At 53.5% G+C, this 25,489-nt stretch overlaps 1 protein-coding gene across 1 annotated transcript in view; it reads right to left on the bottom strand.

Annotated features, from left to right (window-relative positions):
- Runx3 (RUNX family transcription factor 3) overlaps window positions 1–24,436 on the bottom strand; it is a 59,822-nt gene extending 35,386 nt beyond the window's left edge. Inside the window, exon 1 of the mRNA XM_015994542.3 lies at window positions 23,910–24,436. Coding sequence (XP_015850028.3) covers window positions 23,910–23,967 — 58 coding nt within the window. The 5' untranslated portion in view covers window positions 23,968–24,436. The remainder of the gene's footprint in view (window positions 1–23,909) is intronic.
- Window positions 24,437–25,489: the final 1,053 nt, after the last annotated feature.

The following is a 25,489-nucleotide window of genomic DNA, read 5'->3' as shown; positions in this document are numbered from 1 at the left end:
GTTTAAGATTATCCTCTGCTACATACTGAGTTTGAGGCTATCCTGGGTTACATGAGATCCTGTCAATAAATAAATACATAGAAAAAGTCTTAAAAGGTTCTCTATCTTCCAGACCTCTGGGAGAAAAAAACAGATTAAAAAAGCTTACATTTAGGTACACACCTTTAATCACAATACTCAAAAGGTAGAGGCAGGGGGATCTCTGTGAGGCCAGCCTGGTCTACATAGTGGAGTCCAGGTATAGTCAGACCCTGTCTCAAAAACAACCACAAAAACCCAGCTAACAAAAGCTTACATTGCATTGCCACATGACTGTCCATGGTGCATCAACTGGGCCTGCTTATCCTTTGAGTTTCTGTTTCTGTATTTATTTTGGTGCCTGGGATTGAACCCAGGGCCTCGAAAATCCCAGGCAAGCGATGCTTCACTGAGCCACTGCCCCCAGCCCCAGCTGCATCCCTTCATTCTTGGCCAAATCCCTGTTTCAACGACATTGTCGATCCACCACCTAGCTCTCGACACAATCGCCTGGTAGTTCTTGAAGCCATCTCATGGCAGCAGGCTCACTCATGGCATCTCCTGGTACCCAGCAGGTGCCCAGTGCCCACTGAGCATGCTCCCTGGGGCCTCCTCCAATACCAACAACATTCCAGGTCCCTGCCATGGTTCACTTCCCAGGTGAGAGCGGGTTCAGCCTGGGGGTTCAGCCTCCAGCCTGGGGCACGGAGGAGTGCTCTGGGTGTTGACACTGTGTTGTTATGTGCAGCAGCTGTACCCCACTTCCACCCATGAACCCTCTTTCCTAACAGTATACGCCAGATATATTTTTTGCAGGCAGGGTTCATGTACTTGGCTCAGCTGCCTTAGATGTCAGGCCCCTCCATCATCACCCTCTTTTCACAGGAGGAAGCTGAGGTAAAGCTGGTGACTGGTCCAAGTTCACAAGGACCTCCCCCCCCCCCCCCCGCCCCCCAGAGTGTCAGAGCCAAGTACAGACTCCGGAGAGCAGTGGCCTTGGCTCCACAGGGGGCCCCAGGGATGGAAGGCCAGCAGGGGTGAATGGCAAGGTCTGCTCAGGAAGATTCTCAGCTAAGCAGTGAGCGGCTGGCTGTCCTTCCTTCTCAGCCTGTCTGTGGTCCTCCGGGAGGGAGATGTTGAGGATGTGAGCAGCTGACCCTGGGCTGGAGTGGGCTCATCAACCCTGCCCCACCATCCTGGCCAGAGGCTCAGACAGGGGTGCTCTTTGTCATTTGTTAGGGGAGTTTCTTACTGTGTGGCATGTCCCGCTTTCACATGCTCACAAATGTCCTCAGGCCCAGGGTCTCTCTCCCAGCCCATCTCAGAAGCTCAGTCAGAGCCTTGAGCTTAAAGACCTGCTCTGTCCTCACCCCAGCCTGGTCCCAGGGCCAGGTTTACAGCCCTGGGCTCGAGAGTTGTGTGCTTCTGTGGGAAGGTAGAGATAAAGGAAAACAGAGATGAGGTGGGGGGTACCAAATTCCACGTCCTCTTACATCCGGCACACGCAAAATGCTAAGGGTGCTGGGGATGCGGTAAGGAGCCTGGCAGCTGGTAGGGAAGACAGAAGACTTGGCTGAAGAGAGATTGGTGCTGAGGGATGGCCACTGATGCCTCAGAGCAGCCAGGGCCTCCTGGAGGAGGTGGCCTGAGGGCTGGGGAGGATTAAAGAGCCAGCAGCTGGTAGCAGGGCTCACCCAGAACACGGGCTTCCTTCCCCACAGGCTCCTGTCACCCTGTCTGCACATCCTCTGTCTTTCTTCTGGTTCCCCGCATTAGCCCTGAGAACGAACCAGAGGCCGAAGATTCAGCGAGGAAACTGAGGCTGAAGAGGGTAGCGATCCAGCCCAAGCCCGGTGTCTGCGGCTCTCCGGCAGGTCACAGGCTGCGCCTGGGAGGACCAGGGCTGGCGCTGGGCATGGTCCCCAGCGGAAGGCGCCCGGCCCTGATTGGAACAAGGTGGCGACGCCCCGCCGGCCGCATTGATCTCGCCCGGTGTTCCAGCCGCGGGGCGGGGCCGCGCTGGGCGCTCTGCCGGCTTTCCCAGGTGTGGGGACACCCCGGGGAAATGGCTTTTCATGTGGTTGTGGCAAAGCCTTGCCACCCAGCACGTGGGGGAGGCCGGGGAGTCGGGGGTTACGCTGGCAGTGGGGAGGGGGGTCTGGAGGCTGGAGACCCACAGCCAGCCAGCCACACCCTGGAGAGGGTCAGGAGAGGGGGCTTCCGGGTACGGGAAGGCTGTGGGATATTGTGTTCCCTTACTGTCCTTCTATTCTCTGTGTGCCACATAGGTTTGGGACCCCCACCCCTCACTTACACATGGGGACCCTGCTGCTCCTCAAAGTTAAGGGATCCTGCCCAAATCAGAGGTTCTTTGTCCTGTATCTGGACTGCGGATGTAGCTCAGCTGGTGAGGACATTGCCTAGCACCAGGAAGTCCTGAACACAACCTCCAAAAATTAGAGATGGTGGCGCAAGCTTATAATCTCATTACAGGGGAGGTGGACCTGGAGGATCAGACGTTGGAGGCCATTCTCTGCTACCTGAGACCTTCCCTCAAAAAATACAAAAGACCCTAAGATCCCCAGGATCAGGTTTTAGATGTGAGACTCACAGCTGGTCCACACTGTGGGTTTGGACAGAATATCCTCGTGTCCATCGTGCCTTGCTGGAGGCACAGGTCCGGAGAAGGGAGAGGGTATGCTGAAGCAACAGGATGCTGAGTGGCCACATTGGAGACCGCGGAGGGCTACGACATGCTGCTAACCTTAATGGGCAGTTTCCTTCTAGTTAAAACAAAATTGAATTGCATTTATTTATCAGTGTGCATGCTCTGTCTGGCATGTGTGGAGGTCAGAGGACAACCTGTGGGGGCTGGTTCTCTCCCTTCGTTATATAGGTCTCGGGGATCGAACTCAGGTCCTCAGGCTTGGCAGGCTTGGCAGCAAACACCTTTACCCGCTGAGCCATCTTGTCCAACCCAGGTTTTTTTTTGTTTTTGTTTGTTTGTTTGTTTGTTTTTTAAACTTTTTTTTTTTTTTTTTGGTTTTTCGAGACAGGGTTTCTCTGTGTAGCTTTGCGCCTTTCCTGGAGCTCACTTGGTAGCCCAGGCTGGCCTCGAACTCACAGAGATCCGCCTGTCTCTGCCTCCCGAGTGCTGGGATTAAAGGCGTGCGCCACCAACGCCCGGCTGTTTTTTAAACTTTTAACTCAATTCCTCATGCTTCAGAGAAACCTCTCTTATCTGGGACTAGCTTTAAGAAGTCTGGCCCTTGATGTCAGTAAACACTGCTGGTTCCCTGGTGCTATGGCTACAGCATTCTCTTAAATATGCTCTTCCCTGACTGTCACTGTGGTAGATACTACAGCTTGCTTTCTGTCTGTCTTCCTTTCCTTCCTTCCTTCCTCCTTTCCTTTCTTTCTTTCTTTCTTTCTTTCTTTCTTTCTTTCTTTCTTTCTTTCTTTCTTTCTTTCTTTCTTTCTTTCTTTCTCTGAGACAGGGTTTTTCTGTGTAGTTTTGGTGCCTGTAGCCCAGGCTGGCCTCGAACTCACAGAGATCCTCCTGGCTCTGCCTCCTGAGTGCTGGGATTAAAGGCGTGCGCCACCGCTGCCTGGCTGATACTACAGCTTTCTATTAACCTGTGAAGTGAGTACTCGCAGAGTGGATAGCAACTGAGGACAATGGGGTGGTACTGGGGACAGGGGTGGGGGCAGTGGAGGACAAGGAGGGGCGGGGTGTCGCTGATCATCTGTTCCCTTCTGACTGGCCTCCGTGGGATTGTGTGTGGCTTGCAGCCTTCTATGGCTCTATCTTGGTCTCTTTCTACACTGTCCCCCACATTGGCCCAGTCTGCCCACCTTGGTCTTCAACATGCTGGCCTCTCTTGCTCCCTGACACAGGGCCCCTGCCTGTCCTCTGTCCGTCTGCATTAGTCAACTCAGCTCTGCCTGATACTTCCTCCTTCTCTGAGCCCCTTTTGCAGGCAGAATCATAGTCCCAGGACATGATGTCCATGTCCTTATCCCAAGATCAGGGATAGCTGGATGCTGTGATGGTAAAGGCTTGGAGACTACCCTGGGCTGCGCAGGCGGGTGGGGAGGAGATGATGGAGAAAATCAGAGAGACATAGGGGACAAGCTAGAGAACCGTGGGGACAGCACAGAAGCTGGCATTGTGAGAAGACCTGACCCATCAGCACGGGATGGCAAAATGGACGGAGGCCAGGAGCAAAGGACATGGGTACCAGGGGCTGGGAGCAGGCCAGGACCCAGTGAAGACGGTGGTGGCCCCACAGCATCAGAGTACAGCCCCACCCTGCCCTGATCCTCATTGGGGTCTCCAGAGGCAGTATCGGTTTGTGTCACCGGGATAGCGGACCTCCTGGGTCCCGGCTCCTCTGTAGACATCAGTGCCTCCGCAATGGTGCATCTTGTGTCCCTGGCCTCTTTTCCCCAGAGAATGCTTGCTGCAGAGGGACAAGAGATTCACTTTGACTGCAATCTCCCTGACAGAGCAGATGGAAAAGCTATAAACCTGGCCCCAGTACAGCCGAGCTTCCTTGTGTACCCTGGGTGCCCCTCTGTCCCATCCCCTCATCCGAGGCAAGTCCTGGTTACAGGCCCAGAGCTCAGCACATGCCTACCTAATGGGTGGCGTGAGTGGATGGACGCTGTGGTGATCAGCCTACCTCCAGTGACCCCTCGGCTCCCAGGCCACTGGCAGGATGAAGCGTGATGAAAGGAGTAGCCTGGTGCTTGGGGGATGGAGGAGGCAGGAGGATTGTTGCAAGTTTGAGGCCAACCTGGTCTACAAGGTGAATTCTAGGCCAGTAAGAAAAAGAAAAACCAAACCCTCCTCATGCCAAGAGTGGTTCTGAGCTCTCTCTAATGCTCCACTAATCCAGTGATATCATTAACCCATTTTCCAGAGGACAAAACCAAGGCCCAGGAGGTGACTCAACCAGGGTGCTAGAGCTGGGCAATGCCAAATGCTCAGAGGAGCAGGGTGTTCCAGCTCTGTCTCCCTCCTCACCCTCTTCTCATAGCAGAGTCTTTGTCTATTGGCCCATGGTGTCTTCATTTTCTGACTGCCAAACTCCTAATCATACACCAAAGCCCCATCTCCATGCCCCGCTTTGTGAAGCTTTCTCCTACACCCCCCTGGCTCCCGATCCTGCTGTGCTGTAAGGACTTGCTGGTGGCCCTCTCCTTCCCAGGACTGTGACACCCTGAGGTCACGCCAGCTCTCTGGCCAAGGAACGGAGGGTTCCTGGTGGAGCTTTCCAGAATGGGCACACGAGTGAAGCCTGTCTTTCCCACTCCGGGCCTTGGTTTTAGAGTCCAGAGTCCACAAGAGGAGAGAAGAGGATCCTCCACCCCCTCGGCTCTTAAAACAAAACACATATTTTTCTGGGTATGAAAATAATACCTATTCATTAAAGAAAAATTGGAAAATAATAGAATTATGAAGAAGAAAATTAAAACCACCCCAAGCCTGCCACCCAGAACCGTTGCTGGCGTCTGCCCTTTGGCCGCTACTCTTCTTCCTCTGTGTTGCTTTTCCTGCCCTCCCCCCCCTCCCCCCGCCCCTTTGCATCTTCGTAGAATGCCGAGAACACACAGCACACGCTCTTTGAAACAACCCGCCATACTGTGTGCTCCTGGTGTCACTGAGTTCCCTCCATGATGGCAGCAACCAGAGGCTGCTGAGCTGGGGGCCCCAGGTTGGACCACCATCGTGTTCCCTCGGGCCAACAGCCCAGCCGCCTGGGGTGTCACTGTGAGGGACACTCCTTGGATGGGGTCTGTCACATACCTGACCCCACCGCCCTCAGGACAAATTCCGGGACAGAGATGGCTGAGACAGGAATGAGAGGCCTGCACACTAGGCCTCCAGCTGTTTCTCCAGTGTCCCCTGCCAGAACCTCAAAGTCGCTGCCAGGCAGGAAGCTCGGAGCACAGTCCCTTCTCTTCCCAAGGAAAACCCTTCCATACCCAAGGCCTCCCGGTTCCAGCCGAGGGTGAGGACACCCATTATCTGGTGCTCCATCCAAGCCATGTCCAAGGCCTGTCATCAGTCTCTGAGTCGTTCAGCTCCAAGTGGACAGTCATAGGTCACCCCAGTCTTAGGGTGCTGTGACCTCAAGCTGAACGCACCTCATACTTTGAATAACCCACAAGCTGACCGACCAGGCACCAGATCCTGGAGATCTGTGTTCTAGGAGGTAGGTGTGGTTGTCTACCGCCCTACCGAAGAAAAGACAGACAGAAGGTCCTAGAAACCCTGTGGCTGGGCCTCATCCACAGTGAATTTGTTGATTCTTTACCACAGGCTGCTGTCACAGGGAGCCGAGGGACCCAAGCCTTGTGGTCTGGGTGGCTGAGTTACTGCTGTGTGACACCCGCAGCTAGCTGTTGGTGGCCACAGTCCTATCGTTGCGAGGTGAAACTTTGGCCTGACAGTAGGTCGCCAGATCCTGCCTGGAGTCCCCCTCTCAGTTTCCTGGGAGGTTCTTCCACCTCACTGTCTCCATGGCAGAGCTCATTGCAGGGGCTAGGTACCACGGAGGCCTTTCAAACGGCCTCACCCCTGCTGTACTGGGAGGGTCTCTGACACCCCAGACTGAAGCTCTCACAATGCCTGGTGGGGTAGATGGGTTCTTTTTTAGGCTGCCTCACAGGAAGAAGGGGCCAAAAATGAACTCTGGGGTTGCCCAGGGCCCTGGGGACACTTCCTATTTGCATGGTCTTTCCCCGCCTCCCCGAGAGCCCTCTGGATCCACCACTCCCGAGAGGCTTCCCAGCTCTGGCACAGGGGACTGTGACGGGCAGCGGGAAGGTCCCTGATGGGCCCCTGTGTGAGGCCTGAAGAGCTCAAAGCCCAGAAGGGCGTCACCAGCTTCCTTGTAGCCCTCTTGCTCTGCCGAGTGTCCCCTTCACTGCCACATGAGTGCTTAGTCGGAGCTGGGACCTCTAAGAGTGGGAGACATTTCCTGCTTAGAAAAGCAGGTCCAGGGCTTGGGGATTTAGCTCAGTGGATGAGAGCTTGCCTAGCAAGCACAAGGCCCTGGGTTCGGCCCTCAGCTCTGGAAAAAAGAAAAGAAAAGAAGAGCAGGTCCAGTGTGGCGCCCCCCACCCCGCGCCCCACATAGCTTCTCTGGGACCCCCAGGTGGGGTTCCTATTGTGGTGAACTTGACTAAGGAAGTGAGTGTGTCTGTATGAGGCTGTGTGCACATATACCACACAGTCGGCAGGCACAGGGTCCAAGGCCCAAGGCCCAGGGCCCAGGCGCGGACGGCATGAGGTAGCTATGGGGTCAACTTTTGGTTGTTGTGTTGACCTCGTACAAAGGGGGGCACAGGTGGAGAAGATTTCAGGAGGGCCAGTTCCACATAGGAACGGGGTGCGCCTTGGGGGCTGCAGAGGATGGGAATGGCTGAATCCTGTGCTGTCAGGGCCTGGGGCAGCTGGAGCTGGGGGGTGCTTGCCGGGGGAATTGCCTGGCTTGGCCTCTCTTATTTATTGTCTGTTTAAACAATGGGGTTAATATGGAGCATTAATTGAGCTGCCATCCTACCCACCCTGGGACACAAATCACCAGAGTAGAGTGAGAAACTGGGAAATACAGAAAAATGAGTAAAAATGTCAAAGCTGGAGATCCCATCATTGGAGAGAATGGGTGTGTGTGTGTGCGCGCGCACTTGTGCACATGGTGTGTATGTGGGGGGTGGCGGGTAGGAGGGCATCCCAGGGACAAGGCTGGGCTCAGCAGAGCAACAGTGACCGAGCTGGTCACCAGGCTCTGTGTCCTTTGCAGGATCCCCGTGGCCCTCAGCCTTCTCTCTGTTGATACTGACAGCCTGGAGGTGGATGCTGTTCTCCCCTAGTGCAGAGATCAAAACCCGGTCAAAGGAGATTGGGTGCTGCCCTCTGGGTGGAGGTTCTAGAGCTGAGATGAAATTTGGAATCTGGGGTTGGTGAACTTGAAAGTGAATCTACCTGAAGTCCTCCACTGGCCGAACTGCTCACAGATTCCACCCTTTGTGGTATGTACCATGAACAAGACATTCATGTCCCTGACATGAAACCCAGGATGCCACAAACCAGGCCCCAACCATGATCTTAGCTTGGTTCCTTGTCTAGTGTCACTGACCTCAGCCCTAGCCGCGGTCACTGACCGAGCTACAGTCCCACTGCTCTTGTTCATCAAGGCCTCTTAGAAGCTTCCAGAAGTCCAAGAGGCTTTATCACCAGCCCCACTGTCCACACAGACAGGCAGGAAGGGTGTGGTACTTCCTGCCCCCCAGGTCTACTACTCCAGGCCAGTCTCTGGGGCTCTGGGTGGCCTTGGGCCTGATCAGGCTGGGGAGGTCACAGGGCCACACTCAGAGCTTGGGATGTCCATGCCTGGTCTGTAGGGTAGTCTCAGGGTACCCACCATGGGCTCCCATGTTCCCACATCCTCACACTCGGCTCTCTCTTTCCTGCCTGAACCCCAGGCAGGGGCTTGGTGTGGACCTGGGGTTGATCCGAGGTCCGAAGGATTCTGCAGGCCCTTCAGCTCTGGTTGAGTCCCCTCCCCGCCTCACTTCTGTCCTTGTGGAGATGATGGCCCAGTGCCTTCTGAGCATCCACAGCCAGGTTCCATGGCCTCATCCTCTGGGCCCTCAGACCCATCCCTCTGGGGACACAACCAAACCAGAGCCATTATTAATGAGTTCTGCAAGAAAGCACACTGGCCCCTACCCCTACATTCCGCTTCCTTTCTAGAGTTGTTTGGGACCACGTGACCTGGGCTCGTGGATGTGTGGTAGAAGGGGGGCCGTGGAGCCAAAGAGTGTTCCTTGACGTAGGGAAACCCAGATTTCTGTTCAGCTGCCCTGTTGCAGTGAGGTGTGACTGCCCCCATGCAGGCTGCCTGGGTTTGAACCCAGGGTGGGTGATCTCGGGCATGTGCACCAACCTCTTTGGGCCTTAGCTTCTGCATTTATTAAATGGGTTTCATACTGGCATCTGTGGGGCTCATTGAGCAAAGGCAGGAAACACCCAGTGCGTGAATCCTGTGACTATTTAAAAGTCGAATCATCATCATTCATATTTTCTAGAGAGTCAGTTTGCAACCGCCCTGGCAGGAATGAAGGTACTCTAAAGAGACACCCATGTCCCTTTCAGAAACAGTGGTTTCCAAGGAATCAGAAGGTCCCCAGGAGTCTCAAACCGAGAGAAGGAAAAGGCTGGAGACTGGTGCCGGAGAAGAGATTGCCACTGTCAGATTCCCAACGTCAGATCTCCTTGCGGGAGAGACCGGAAGCCAGACCATGATGGGTGGGTGATGGGCAGGACTCAGACCATAATGGGTGGGTGATGGGCAGGACTCAGACCATAATGGGTGGGTGATGGGCAGGACAGACACTTGACCAGGACTGCTTAGCTGCCCACCTCTTGTTCTCTGTTTAAACCTAAACCTCATGTCAGGACCTGAAGATGGACTTTTGGGGTCACTAGTTCTTTATTTGTTCCCCTTCCTAATGTGCCCCTCCCCCATTTTACCCTTCTCTTTCATTGGACTGGACTCGGCTGGTTGCAGCTGTCATGGCCCAGGCTTTGACCCTAACAACTTCAGGCCCTCAGTGTGGATTTCTGAACTGCTGTACTTTCTCCTCTAACATGCTCCTGCAAAGTCTCCTACAGTTAAATCATCCCCTGGCCTGGTGGTGCTGGTGGCTGATGCAGACCTTGCGCGGCTTTCCCTGAAACAGCCTATCCCAAGGTGGTCTAGGGTGAACTTTCTAAAGGCCATATTCCCCAGCATATCAAAGGCTCTGAAAGCCTGCAACACAGCCCTGTGTGATATAGCACCCCCAGTTGCTAGCTTGGAGCCCTCTGTCACTCTGTTCAGGACCTGATACCTCTGCTGAGCACTCACGGGGACACCCCACCATCTTCTGGGCGCTAGGAAACGGGACAGGAGTTATCGCTTAGAGGCACAGCAGTTCATGATGAGGAAAGGGTTGGTCCCCACTCACAAACATCATCCAGAGTCCTCCTCAACCTCCTCCGTTATCTGACTCAGCCCCGTATCAGCCAGCTCCCACCCCACGAGGCACTTCTGAACATCTCCGGTATTTTTCCCTTCTGCAATGTCTGATGTATTAAACACAGGGTCACCAGGAGCTGATTTCCAAACCATAAAAGCACCATGCGTGAGATATCCCGTGGTCCGAGAGAGAATGCCTGAAACAGGTGGGCATGCTTTTAGAAGAATAATTAGAATGAAATTAATAGGGGCTTGGAGAGATGTTTCAGTGGTTAAAAGCACTTGCTGCTTTTCCAGAGGACCCACATTCTGTTCCCAGCCCTGGGCCAGGCTGCTGGTAGCTGTCTATAGCCAGCTCCAGGGGATCCAGGAGCTCCTGTGATCGTGGGTACACACTTTCACTCACAGACTCAGTCACACTCCTGTGCACATACTCAGAGACTCACACACCTACACATAACTAAAATAAATGATAAAAGCAAATCTTTAAAATGCAGTGAACAGCCTGGCCTGTGACACAGGCATCCCAGATACTCGGGAGGGTGAAGGCAAAGGATCACAAATTCAAAGGACAGCCTGGGCTATACATGCAGACTGACATCACAAGGCCAGCCTGGGCAACTTAAGACCCTGTTTTAAAATAAAGAGTGAAAAGGAGGCCGAGGCTGTCGCTCAGTGGTAGCATGCCTGCCCAGCATGTATGAGGCACTGGGTTCAATTCTCAACCCTGCACCAACAAATAAATGAACGAATAAATAAAGATTAAACCTCTGGTGTCTTGTTGTGCCAGGCTAGCTATCATGTTCAGTGTTCGTATGTGACAGTGGTCACTGGGTGGGATGACTGGACACAGTGTTTCCTCATCATGACAAGTCCCTTGAGACAGGATTCTTCTCATGGTATGGGCATGCTGATTGCTGACAGTCGTCCTAAGGCTCTGGGATACCCTCTGTGTGGCCTCACACATGGCAGGAAATCACCCCATGGAGCATTCCAGAAGGAAATACACCGAATGATGGTGGTTTTGTCTAGGGGTGGGAGCGCTTATAAATGCAGTGGATTCTGAAGGTGTTTTGTAACCTTAAATGCTGTGGGGTCTGGGGTCAGTTGGACATTTCCTGGGTGCTCTCACTGGCTCTGAAATCTTCAGGGCTTATTCTCACCACAGGCTTCATTCGTGTGTGTGTGTGTGTGTGTGTGTGTGTGTGTGTGTGTGTGTGCGCGTGTGCGTGCGCGCGCTTGTGTGCACAGGCGGGAACATGTATGTTCATGTGTATACACTTGTATGTGCATGTGTGTGGAGGCCAGAAGCTGACGCTGTGTTTTCAATTTCCCTCCACCTCCGATTCTCCTATCCAAGTACTAACCAGGCCTGACCTCGCTTAACTTCTGGAATCAGCCGGGCGGTGGTGGCGCACGCCTTTAATCCCAGCATTCGGGAGGCAGAGGCAGGCAGATCTCTCTGAGTTCGAGGCCAGCCTGGTCTACCAAGTGAGTTCCAGGAAAGGCACAAAGCCACACAAAGAAACCCTGTCTTGAAAAAAAACAAAAATAAATAAATAAATAAATAAATAAATAAATAAATAAATAAATAAATAAACTAACTTCTGGAATCAGGTAAGATCGGGTGAGTCCAGGGAGGTACGGCAGGGAACCACCTTAGTTTCTGAGACAGGGTGAATTCAAGCTCCCAGTGAATCTAGAGCTTGCCAGTTGAATTAGACTGTCCAGGAATCCCCTGTCTCTCCCTCCTCAGTGCTGGGATTACCAGTGTGCACCGCCATATCCAGCTTTCCTGTGGCATCTGGGAATCCAGGCGTAGCTTCTCATGTTTCCATGACAGGCATTTTACCAACCAAGTGTCCTCCCAGCCCCATTCAGTCATTCATTATTTCAGCGGGGGACAGCGGGGACCATGAGGCTGGATGACGGGCAGCGACAGGGAAGTGAAAGCAGGCAGGTTTGTTTTCAGGCCCACTGTCCCTTAAAAGAAGGGCTCTGGCGCTGGCTTCATGCTCTGATGACGTCTGTTCTGAAAGTCTGTTGTTGTTTTCTTTTTACTTTAAATTTATTTTAGAAGTGTGCGTGCGTGCGTGCGTGCACGTGTGCGTGTGCGTGTGCGTGTGCGTGTGTGTGTGTGTGTGTGTGTGTGTGTGTGCAGAGGCTAGAGGTGCTGGATGCCTCGGAGCTGCAGTTCCAGGTGCTGGGATTTGAACTTGGGTCCTCTGGAAAGAGCAGTAGGTACTCTTAACCACTGAGCCATGTCTCCCCATTCTTGCTGTTTTACGGTAGGGTCTTATGTAGGTCAGGCTAGCTTTGAAATCTTGATCTTCCTGCCTTTACTTCCAGAGTGTGGGATCACAGGCCTCTGCCACCATGAGTGGCAGACCTGACATTTTTTTTCTTATTCTCTCTCTCTTCCTGACTCTCTGTAGATGTGTGTGTGTGTGTGTGTGTGTGTGTGTGTGTGTGTGTGTGTGTGTATAGAGGACAACCTAGGTGGTCCTTGGTCACTTAGTTTGAGACAAGGTCTTGTTCTGCTGTGAGGCCAGGCTAGGTAGCCTGTGAGGCCCAGCATTTTCTCCTCTCCATTTCCACCGTGCTGTAGAGGCTCTGACCTTACAGACGTGCACAAGTGCACCTGGCTTTGTGGGTTCTGGGGATACAAACTCAGAGCCTTATGTGAGAGTCTGTAGCAGGTACTCCGTTACTGAGCCATCTCCACATCCCTATCCCAAAACACATAATGAACTTTGAACTTGTGTCCCACGTCTTCATTTTGCACTGTGCCCTGAAAATACCACTACCTGCGCAGGTCCTTGGGGTGTCCCTGAGATAGGCCTCACGTTGACTGATCCGAATCCCCGCCCTTGTCCTGGACAGAACCCAGACTCGGGCATCCGTGGCACAGTCTTTGTGTCAGAGCAGCGGTATGCTTTGGCTATATGTCTGTGTGTCTAGAGAGGGATAAAAATAGCCTTGCAAGCGGCTCAGGAGGCCTGTGGTCTCACCACACTCATGCACACATGCACGTACAGGAACCTGTCTTCACTGCGTGCGTGCGTCTGCACTGGCCTGTTTCACGGAGCTGCCTGGGTGTCATGGGATGTGGGGCAGCCGTCTCTGCCCAGCCTGCACTCTGCCTGGACTCCACCTGCCTTGAAGTCATGCCCGACTCTCATGCCTGGCTGTCTCTTCCCATGCTCCTCTCTTGTGTCCCCTCCACAGGACACACAAGGCCCCCATCTCCAGGAACCCCTCTGCACGATCCTTTTATTCAGTTGACTCCCCATGTGCCAACAGCATTCTTTATTCCCCAGATCTGCCTATGGCGGATCCAGTTCAGACTTCACCTTCCTCAGGAACATTCTGGAAGTCTTTGAACAGGGCTGGGGACATTCAGGGAGAATTCTGAAGAGGTGGTGCATTTGAGCCTCAAGGAAGAGGAGACATGCTCCAGGTAGGAGGTGGCTTTGATATCACACAGACCTTGACGTTTACCAGGCACCGACCTCTTGCTGAGCCTCAGTTTTGCCGACTGTAAAATGGTGATAGAAACAGCAATGCTGTCCACTGCATGGATTATTGTGGAGAACAATGGGAATGAGACCTGACTGTAACAGGACCATCACAGTGCCTGGCATGCAGGAAGTCGCCAACAGCTGCAACTCCCGTCTCCTTCACTCTTTTCTTCTCCAGTTTTGCTTGGAGCAGGCCCCTCGACTCCCTGCGTCTGGATGCATTTTCACTTCAGCAGTGGAACGCGTGATGCCCACCCCACCGCAGTGTAGACTCGGTGTGCTCATAAACATCTACAGAGGCACCGGGAGGCCGATTCAGGGCCGTAGGTGGCCTAAGTGGGGCTGTAGTGGGTTCTCAGAACTCCTGAACTGTGGGCCTTGAGTGAGGACTGCCTCCATTCGGGGACTCACTCCTCCCATCTGTAAACTGGGTGTATGTGCGTGCGTGCATGCGTGCGTGCGTGCGTGCGTGCGTGTGTGTGTGTGTGTGTGTGTGTGTGTGTGTGTGTGTGTTGGATATCAGGCCCAGGAGGCAAACACAGTTGCCTGCTGTGTTGACTCTTACAGGCTTATATGCAGTAGGTCAGTGGTTCTCAACCCGTGGGCCGTGACCCTTTTAGGAGTCGTATATCAGATCTCCTGCATATCAGATATTTATATTATGATTCATAACAGTAGCAAAATTAGTTATGAAATAGCAACAAAATAATTTTATGGTTGGGGGTCTGCACAGTCTGGGGAACTGTATTAAGGGGCTGAAGCATTAGGAAGGCTGAGGAGCATTGCAGTAGATGCTCAATAAATGTCCACCAGAGGGGTCAGTAGTATTCACATAGAGGAGAGAGAGAGCCTGCTGGGAAACCAGGCTGCCTCTCCCAGGGAGCTACAGGGCCCATGCATCAGATACAAGCATGGCCCCAGAATCAAGCGCGGCCTCCGATGTAAGCACGGCCTGAGCGTCTGCTGTATGCAAGGCTCCACCTAAAACCCAGGGAGAACCTGTCTCCACTACCCAACAGGCCAGAACCGAGGTGGTAAAGACAGAATGGAGGGGAGGGACAGAGGGTGGGTTTCCTTCAACCCCTGCTCCCGAGAGGGCAAAGCTCCTCTTCTTTGAAGAGACAAAACAGTTTTTCTTCCTACATCTGTAAGTACCACAGGCTCCATGTTGAGAGATCTGAAAAGTGCGAGCATTGAGAGAATTTCCCATAAAGCCTCTGGGCCCCTCTGGCTCCACTCACTCCCGTGGCCTGAGCTACAGTTGGCATTTTATTTCCTTACTCTTTGCCTGAAGATGTCCTTGTCTGGCTTCACGTAGGGAACCCAGGCAGAGGGGTGTCAGGGTTTGCTGAAGGGCCCCACTAACCCACCCGGAACTCTGCTCCCACCTGCCCAGGACCTGCACCTCTTGCTAAGATATCCAGGATCTGGAGCACTGGTCACAACTCAGCAGGCCCTGAGGCCTCCAGGGCTGGGTGGGCAAGGCCAGCCCCTGACGGAGACCTGGAGGAGGTCCTCGGAGGGGCAATTCTTGGGCAGCTACCTGCACTCCCCCAGGTGAGGTGGGTTTGGGGCACAGGTGTGACACTAAGAAAACTCTCCTCTCCTCTGCCCCTTCCCTTCATCTCCTTCCCCTTCAGGGTCTCCAAGGGCCTCCAACACCCTCTGCCCCTATTACTGGCCACTCAGCAGAAGTGAAGGGGCCAGATGACCCACAGATGTGCAGGTATGAGACAAGAAGAAACCCACTTACAGTCCCACAGCAGTGGCGCCCTGGTGGGGGTCAAGACTCCCGTGGACTCTTTGGACTCTCCCCTGGAAGGTGTTTGGGTGGGTGGGGCTGACCATGGCAATCTCGAAAATCGTAACGCATGCGAATCTACCCTCTCCGCCCACACGTAAGTCTGAGCCTTGTGCCAAAAATGCCTTTCCCAGACTTAAAAGAAAACCCCAAAGAGGAACCTAAACCTCTGAGCTGCCAGCGCCCATAGGCTGGGAGAGCTCTGGCCTGGCGTTCAGAGAAAAACCAGCCAGCCTAGGGGAAGTGAAGGGGTACGGAAACCTGCACAGAACGGCAGCGCCAGATCACCTTCCGTCAGGACTTTGTAGCGAGGGACACTGGACGTCACTTGGGAGCCCACACCCACTACTTGGAAGTCTCTTAGGATGCTTCAATAGTGAGGGTGTGACGACAGCAGGCACCCCAGTTCCTGGGAAAAGAGGCTCTTGCGAGGCAGCGGCCTTGAAGCTGGGTCTTGAGAAGCAGGGCCCCTACTTTCTATCAGCTCGGAGTCACACTTTTTTTCTTTCCCACTGACTGGAAGAGGAAGAATATATGTCCATAATACTTTCTGATGCTGATGAAGGGCTTGACTGTGTGAGGCCTGGTATTAACCTCATCCGATCCCAAGGCCATCCAAACAGCCTCTGGTGGGTACTGTTAATTTTCCCCATTTTTACAGAGGAGAGATAAGCACAGAGAGGTGGCATCTTCTCTCCAGGATGCAGATCGAAGAAGTGGTAGGGCCTGGATATAGCTTAGGCATAAACAGCTAAACTTTGTGCTCTGTTCCCCTCCCCAGGGCTCCATGTGCAGAGGGTCTTGTCTTTCTGAGCTCCCTGCACAGCTCTCTCTGACACTGAGAAAGAGGGGGCCATGTACTGGTGAAGTCAGCAAGCTGGAGGCTTTGGACAGGAGGCCAGCCTGTGTGGCATGCATACACTCTGAGCCTGTGTGTTTCCTCTTTGAAATTCCTCTTGTTACCCCATTCTCTCTCTCTCTCTCTCTCTCTCTCTCTCTCTCTCTCTCTCTCTCTCTCTCTCTCTCTCCTCTCCTCCTCCTCTCTCTATATATATACATGCATATATATAATATTTTAAGGCAGAGTCTTAAGTATCCCGAGCTGACTTTGAAACTTGACATTGTAGAGAGGAAGGATGACCTTGAACATCTCATTCTCATCTTCCTGCCTCCATCTCCCGACTGTTAAGAATCGCAGGGACACTCTGCTTGCTGCTGTGCTGAGATCGGACCCAGGGCCTCATACACACTAAGCAAGCCTTCTACCAATCGAGCCACGTCCCCAGTCCCAGCCCCCACTTATACAATTGCCATTCATAGGGCCAAGAGATTAACATGCCGGAGCGCCAGCTGCCAAGCAGCTTCCCACCGTGCCTGAGCCCTGAACTAAGGGCAGCGTGGGCAGTGACTCCTGGGTGTCGAGAGAGCAAAGCTGCTTCTCCTGGAGCTGAATTGGAGGGCCAGTCTCTTCCTGTCCACTCCACCTTTCTCTGGACCGACTTGTTATTCACGTGATGTTCCCGGTTCTCGTCCTGACTTCAGCAGATGAGACCAAGTCAGTCCTGCCCTCATCCCCTCACTCCACCGTGAGGAGTGCCCAGGGCTCCCCACTCCCCAGAGTTGCTGTTTCAAGGCCTGTGATGGGGTCCAGATACGGATTCCAGGCACTGAAGGCCTTCTTTTCCCGTTTTTCCTTTTTTCCTCCCTCCCTTCTCTGGAAATGACCCTGGAAGTCCCAAAGCTGGCTCTGGAACTGAGGCTGAAGCTCAAAGTTCCCGGTCTGTTGCAGATGATCTCGGAATGACCCCTGGCAGGGTAGGTGATGGAGATGAAGGCTGGGCTGAGAATGTAGCTCAATAGTAGCACACTTGCCTAGAATGCCCAGGGCTCTGGGTCTGATCCCCAGTAACACACACACACACACACACACACACACACACACACACACACACACACACGGTATAACTCACCAACTACTGGTAGTAGCTACAGGTCTGCAGATGGCACAAAACCAGACATGCAGATCAATCAGTTAGAACAGAGGAGCATATGTAACGCACACAGCTATGGCCATCTGACTTTTGATGAGCATGTCAAAAATGCACGTTTTAGTAAAGACAGCATCTTCAACAAAGAATTCCAGGAAGACTGGGTACCCAGAGGATGAAGACCAAAGAAAGATGTGTTCCTCCCACCCTTCAGGGAAAGAACTCCAAATAGGTCAAAGATATTTAGTTTTTAGGGTTTGCTTATTTTTATTTTATGTGTGTAAGTGTTTGCCTGCAGGGACGTATGTACACCACATTCATGCCGTGTCTGTAGAGGTCAGAAGAGGGCATTGGATGCCCTAGAATTGGAGTTTTAGCCGGGCGGTGGTAGCGCACGCCTTTAATCCCAGCACTCGGGAGGCAGAGCCAGGCGGATCTCTGTGAGTTCGAGGCCAGCCTGGGCTACCAAGTGAGCTCCAGGAAAGGTGCAAAGCTACTCAGAGAAACCCTGTCTTGAAAAACAAAAACAAACAAACAAACAAAAAAGAATTGGAGTTTTAGATGATTGTGAGTCACCACGTGGGGTCTGGGAATTGAGGCTGGGTCCTCTGGAAGGGCAGCCAGTGCTTTTAACCTCTGAGCCATCTCTCCAGCCTTAGGTCAAAGATCTTACCGTCAGACCTGAGACTATGACATTGTCAGAAGAAAAAGCAAAGGAAACACTTTCATACATAGATAGGGAGACCTTCCCAAGTTGGACTCTCACTGGGGCAGCTCAGGCCAACAATTGAAAAATAGGACCTCATAGAATCAGATCAGTCGAAGCAACAGCTTACAGAATGGCAGAAATCCTTTGCTTGCTATGTACCTGACAGATTAGTGTCTGGAATATACAAGGAACTAAAAAAAAAAAAAAAACCAATAACAAGAACTCAAATGACCCAGTCAATAAAGGGGCTAAGGAGATGAACAGACAGTACTCCAAAGATGAAATACAATTGAACAATCGGCCTTTCAAAAACCAGCTTCCCCAACAGGAGAGAATCAAAACCACACTGGGAGTCCATCTCATCCCAGTCAGAGCGGCGGTCATCAAGAAAACAAGAGACCTTGGCGAGGCAAACGGGGGCCCTGCTCCACAGCCGGCGGGGGGGTAGAAGCTAATCCGGCCGGCCGCAGTGGAAGCCAGTTAGAGGTTTCTCAGGAACCTAGAAATAGCTGGGTGTGGCGGCGCACACCTTCACTCCCAGGACTGGGAGCAGAGGCAGGCAGATATCTTCAATTTGAGGCCAGCCCCATCTACATAGTGAGTTCCAGGTCAGTCATGGCTGTATAATGAGACCCTGTCTCATACAACAAACAAACAACCCTAGAATTTCCACACGATCCAGCTATACTACTCCTGGGTAAGTCACTCAAAGGACTTCCAGCTCAACAACAAAGGCCTATGTAAGGAAACATGTATGTGTGTGTGTGTGTGTGTGTGTGTGTGTGTGTGTGTGTGTGTGTGTGTGCATATGGTGGATCTATCTATCTATCTATCTATCTATCTATCTATCTATCATCTATCTATCATCTATCTATCTATCTATGGTGGAATTTTTGCATTCATAAATAATGAAGTCATGTCATGTGCAGGAAAATTGAGTAGCCACAGATAATCACATTGAGCAAATTAAGTCAGCTTCAGAAAGAAGTTTTCTACCACTTGTGGGTCCTAGATTTCATACAGACACCTAAAATCCTGTATGCATATATAACAAGAAAGTAGATGTGACTCTGTCACGGGGACAAAGGACTAAATGGAGGGGAAGGGACAAGTCACAAGAGGGTAGGGAGCCAAGGAGGAGAATGCTCCCCATATAACATGTACATTCATCGATTAAAAAAAACTGAATTAATTTAGGAAACTTTGAAATTTTTTAAAAGTTAAAAAAGAGAGCCTGTACACGGCAGGTCCCTAGGAGACGGGATTAAGACTCGGTGCTCTGGATGCCATACCGAACCCCAAGTTCAGGGCTGTCTCCCCACCTCTCAGAAGCCCAGGTCTGCCTGACGCCAGACTTTCTTTTCAGTCATTACTCTCTTCTGGTCTCCCAGAGTCTTCTGGAAGGTCATGTTTTCAGGCCCCTCCCCTTCAGGTAACCAAGCAAGCCTCAGCTTTGATGTGGCCACCTCAAGGCGCTGCCGTCAATGGGCCCACTATCTGACCTGCAGGGCCACCAGGGGCCGCCGGTTGGCTGTCGTGGGTGCGGATGAGGCCTGGACACACAGTCCCACTGTGTGGGGCCGGTTCACACCCACCCAGACCCTGTGGGCAGTGGGGGGCTCCTAGGAACTCCTTTCCAGCCTGGGGGTGGGGTGACACAGACTGGGTAGTTTGGGGAGATGATGTTTGCAGGGCGGCTCAGGAGCCGCCATCAAAGGGCCCTGGTAGACGAGGCGCCATAATGGGCGAGGAAAGACAGATGGTCACTCATCTCCCACCAGGGCCAGTGGAGGAGGAGGCCACGGGGTCATCTACTCAGGGTGACCAACCTCGATGGCAGCCTGTGACTGGGGGGCCTCCCTGTTGCTAGCCACAACCTGAAGCTTAGGAAAGGACATCGTTTTCTCTCCTTCCTCCCTATCCAGTGACATCCAAATCAGGTGATTTAGGCTAGACAATCCGAAGCCATGTTGTCAGGCCCCTGTCATCAACAAGTACGCCCCATGCCTGAGAGTCCAGTTCCCATTTCTCCCAGATGTCTGGGAGGTGAGGTCTGCGCGGCCCGCTGACCCCAGCTAAGAGAACAGAGGCTAAACGTCAAACGCCTGGCCTGTGCAGGGGGTCCTGTGTGCATGGCTGTCCCCAGGACCACCAGGGCATCTTCCTGCAATCCCGTCCTTGGCATCTTGAGATCTCCGGATCTCACGCTGTTGTCTTCTCCTTGGTCACCTCCTTACCCTTTAAGACTTGGTACCGTCAACTCCCACATTCCCCATCTTAACCACAGGTCCGTCGCATCCATGCCCATGCTGTTACCCATCTCTTTCTCTACCAGCTTTTGCTCCCAGGATGGAGACTCTCACCCTACCCTCTTGAAGCAGCTCCCAGCAGGGGGCCAGCCTGTGACATGGGTAGGGCAGTGGCCCTAGCCCCAGGAGACTGGCGCTGCTACAGAAGGGGAAGTTGAGGCACAGGGAGGTGAAGAGACTTGCCTGTGTTATCTAGGAACAGGCAGCACACAGGCATGCATCCGAGTTCACCTCCAGAGCCGGAGCCTGGCAAGCTTTTGTGGAATGGCTGAATTAGCAAGTCAAAGCTATCGCTGTACATCGTACCCCTAAATCTGCATGCAGGTAGCACAGCCCACTTCCTCAGATGCCCCCCCACAAAGTCCTCTCCCCCTCTGTCTTTGGGAGTGAGACTCTGCTGGTGAAGGAGCAATGTTGGGTGCTGTGGCGGAGGGGCGGGAGACCTGCTGGTTAGAGGCTCCTTGGTGCCAAGGAGGGCCTCAGGTAGACTTAGGGTGATGTTGCCAGCCCCCAACAGAGCTAAAGATGCCCTCTTGGGTCCTCCATCCTCTCCTTGGCCTTTGCTGCAGGGTGGGGTCCTTTCCTTGCCCCCTTTCCTCCCAGGGAAAGCCAGGGATACACTGGGCCCAGCGAAGGACCTGGTTCAAGGGCAGGACTGAGAAAGCGTGAAGGGTGGGCTGGGCAGCTTCTGGAAGGTTCTGCACAAACCCTGACGAGGAGGCGCCCAGGGGAGTCTGTCCCCTGTTGCTTCCAGAGGCCCCAGATGTCTGTTGTGCACTGACGCCCAGGGGCAAGGCATGGAAACACAGATGCCAGTAAAAACATAGACGGAGCTGTTCTCTTCTGGTCCATGGGGACTCTGAGTCGGCACAGAGTCACGACAGTGCAGAGGACCCACCCTGGGTTGGGGCAGGGACAGACAGGGATTGGAGGCAGCCTGAGGAGTTATCAACGCTAACGGACACGTCCCCTTTACTAATGAAAGAACGGCACTCAGAGATGTCAAGCGGTTTGCTTGGAGTCACACAGCACATGGACATTGGAGGCAGACAGCGGACTGGGCCTTCTGCAGCACCGCCCAAGTCAGCTTCCATGAATCTCCAGACCTAGACTCAACGCACGCCCATTCCACAATCTGAGACGGGAATCTGGAACGCGGCATTTTCCAGGGCTCTAGGAGAGTGGTGAGGGTCTTGCTGAGGCAGTGAGGAGGGTCAGCATTTGGGGAGGGCAGGGCAAGGGAAGTGGACACTGTGGGAGAACAAGGATGGGGCTCCCATCTGTGACTCCCACAGGTGGATCCCGAGGGCCAGAGTGTGAGAACACAGCAACTCTAGGGTTCTTGACCTGAGCAGAAATCCAGGGGCTCCATGAACCCGGCTGGAAATAATGAATTTTCCTTTCTGTTAGCAACCTTGAAACAAAATTTAGCATCTTTTTCCACCATGATGGTGTCACCAATGGAAACCACAAATTGTTTTCGATCTCAAGAAGGTGGTGGCAGATGACCCTTCACAATCTGTAGTCAGCACTTGTCACCCAGAGTTCCGCTGGGTTTGAACGAACACGGAAAGCAGCTATCACTCAATGTCTCCAGAGAGAGCCGAGGTCACAGTCCGCAAAAGGGCCTTTATGTCTTGGAAACTGTTTCCCTTGCTCTGGGGTCCCCCCAAAGTCCTTTGGATTTTGTTTTATGTCTTTAATAGTGCAATTTGAGAAGTCACAGGCTTCCTGAGGGGCCAGGATGGTGTGTGGCTACAAGGGGACCCTGAGGCTGGAGCTGTGAGGGCTCTGAATTAAGGAGCTGAGCCCAAGTGGGCAGGTTTAAAGGAGAGAGGTGAGGCAAGGGCAGGGTATCTTCTTCTTGGGGTCCCGAGCTGCCCGGTGACCCCGACACCTTCCACCCTGCTGACCAGGGACCAGCTGCTGGGTCCAGTGACCTCTCTCTTTTCCCCATGTGTCGGGCCAGAGCTGCTGCAGTCCGCTCTCTGTCCTCCCGCCTCCAACAGCCACATCTAGGGCTTTGTGTCAGGAGTTCATCTAAGGCAGCCGGCGCTAGCCCTGTCTTCTAAGGTTTCTTTGTTTTAAGCTCAACTTCTCCATCTTGCTCAGGGAGGGAGAAATACGGATTACAAAGATCCAGCAACTGGTTTTTATAAAGTTCTTATTTTCTCGCCCAGTAGCTGCCTTTAATTAACACCGAAGACTACAAAGGGTGCCTAGGACAACAGTGGTGGCTGCAAGGGACAGCACCCGGGGCCACCATTTATCACCAGCCACAGTTCGGAGGGAGCGTCCCTTCTCCCGTGGGTCAATCACCATCTGAGCACACAACCTGCCTCGGCCTCCCCAGGTCACCAGGAAAGAGATACGCCGTACTCTTCGGCAAATTCTTATCACACAGACCCGCAGGTGTACAGGCCCTCTGGAACCCAGTGCTGTGGTCAAAGCTGGTCGGAGTCGGGCAGGCAGACCTCTACGTCTCATCTGGCCACCTCGACTCAAAAAAGGCAACGTCTCCCAACCCTAGAATTCTAGAACATTCTGCCCCTCTTCAGCAGAGAAGTTAGTCCCTTAAGCAGCCCAGAAGTATTGCCCCATGCACAGCTCAGATAACAGGACCCCACAGCTAGAGGGGACACCATCAGGAGCAGAGAGGTAAAGTGACCCGTATCAGGTCACTCATCAAGGTTGGTACAGCCTGGGGCTGAAGTTCGGGGACCGCAGTCCCCTGGTCTCAGGGGCTACAGCCCCATGGGGTACTGCAAAGAAGCAGGAAGGTGGCCGAGGTGTCTGAAGCCAGGGTACCTCAAAGGCCAGAGGCAGGGCTTGTCTTCCCCGGATTCAGCCTAAGTCAGAGGTTTCACATCGGATACCCTGGTCCCTACCCTTGCTGAGGGACACACCCCAGAACTCTGGGTCCTTCTGGGCCATGAATAGAAACAGAAGCTACCCCCAAACACCTTCATTTGTGACCAAGCCTTTAGACCTTCCAGGGATAGGGTCTTCCATAGTATCCGCCAGTGCTGAGCAGATTCTCAGAGCAGCCTGTGGCTCCTCTCTCTTCCCTCTGTCCTCACTGTTCAGAGTACACAGAGAATGCCCAGGACAGTCCTCAAGACCTGTAGATCCAGGCACAGCCCTGGCCATGGCCCTCCCGGACACATCTGACCTCAGTCCATCTGAGCCCTGATCTGGGCAGACAGGCCCCAGTGTCCTGTGGGGGAGGCAGGAAGCGGAGGGCCACAGCCTCACCTTGTTCTCTTCATCCCAGGACCCTCTGAGGTCTCTAGCCTTTTGAGGTTCATAGGGAGCCATTGCCCCATCACACACTCCACCAGCAGAGAAGCAAAGTCACACAGTGATGCTCATGCCAGGAGACCATGGAGGCCACCAATCCCTCTCCCCACTCAGCTTCTCAGAAGCCAGCCACTGGGGTGGCTAGAGCCGTGGCCCGGAGGGTCATGGTCTGAGGCCGGCACCGCTCCCCACCCGGGAGAGCCAAGCGAGTCCCACCGTTGGTACTCACCTCGTATGAAGGTCGGTGTATAGTTGGGAAAGGAGTCGAAGATGCTGTTGGAGGCCATACCCCACACTGGCAGAGGCAAGGACGCGGCCTGGGGGGCTGGGGCCGGGCCGGCTTGGTTGGCTGCTGTTTTGTTATATATATTTTTTTCAAGCTGCTTTTGAAAATAAAAGGGGGAGGTGTTGCTTTTTCGTTTGTTTTTTTTTTTTTTTTTTTGGTTTGGTTTCTTTTTTTTTTCTCCCCCTGCTGCTACGAAAAAGAAAAAGAAGAAAAAAAAGAAAGAAAAAAAAAAAGGAAAGAACGCGAGAGTATCTGTGGGCGAGAGAGAAGAAAATCTCCAAGGAAAGAAAGTTTCGGTTTGTACCCAAGAATTTGGCTTCCCGGTCCCACAGGAATGTCTAGCCACAAATTTTCAACAGCACTATGTGCAGAGTATCATTAAATGGTGGGAAGGGGCCCTGGGCAGCCAGGGCGGAGGAGCCCGGGGCTGCAGCAGTGAGACAAGGCTCAGCAGCGGGAATGAATGAATGAATGAACGAGGCTCACCCTCCACGGAGCCCAGGCTGCGGTGGGGGCCAGGACGGCCAGGGGGTGGGGACGCCAGGAGCCAACCAGCTCCTCGCAGGGCCCTGGAGGCGGCGAGGGCCTGGCCTTGTGGTTCTGTGGTTGAGGGGACCAGGCCTTCCCAGTGTCAACCCAACCTCACATCACAGGATGCAAGAAGCCAGCTCGCGGCCTAGGCCCATTGGCTAGGCCACTGTCACCTGGGCCGTGATGTCACAGCCCCTTAGAAGATCTTGTGGCTACTGCCCCCCCCCCGCCCCCCACTTCTTTGGAGGCTGAAAGGAAAAGAATAAAAAGAGAGAGAAAAGGTAGGGTTTCTGTTTGTGGGTCTGGTCTCATCATACAACCCAGGAAACAGAGCTGGGAGCCACGGAGTAGGCAGCAGGCTGTGGTTTGCAATGGCCTAGGAGACCCTTTCCCAATGAAGGGCAGTGGTGGCCTGGCTGCTCTTCCCCAGGAGCCAAAGCCTGGTTCCACCAGAGGGTGGAGGACCCCTCACTGTTACTGTCACTGCCCTGGGCTGTGGCTGACACCCCGCCATCCGTCACCACACTGCCAGGCAGAGGCGTCCACATATGCGGCTGGGTGGCACTTCAGGGGGTTTTATGGGAGTTGGGATTTATGTACAAATGGGAAACACATGAGGCGGCAGCTGCGGCCTGCCCACCAAGAAAGGCCTTGCTTGGGAAAGCTGCGGCATGGCCGTGCTGGGACAGCCCCTGCCCTCTGCTGGAGCCGGCAGCCTGAACTCACGGGTCCGGGGCCTTTGCGATGCCCTTAAGGTGTTGCCGCCAGAGAGACTCTGAGCTTCCTGCCTCAGGGCCTTTGCATCGGACAGGCCCTCTGTCCACCTTTTTTAACCTTTCCTGTGACAGGGTTCAGAAAGGTTCAAAAGGCAGGGACGATGTCCTGCTCTGTCCTCATCTTCTGAGAACTCGGTCAGGTGTGGGGCGTGGGAAGCGTGGCTTTTCCTGTTTGCCTCAAGAGCTTTTCCCTGGCAGTTCACAGGCCACGTCACA

The sequence above is a fragment of the Peromyscus maniculatus genome, chromosome 2 (assembly GCF_049852395.1).
Source record: "Peromyscus maniculatus bairdii isolate BWxNUB_F1_BW_parent chromosome 2, HU_Pman_BW_mat_3.1, whole genome shotgun sequence".
NCBI classification, from domain to species: Eukaryota; Metazoa; Chordata; class Mammalia; order Rodentia; family Cricetidae; genus Peromyscus; species Peromyscus maniculatus.
This window is presented reverse-complemented; position numbering and strand designations above follow the sequence as displayed.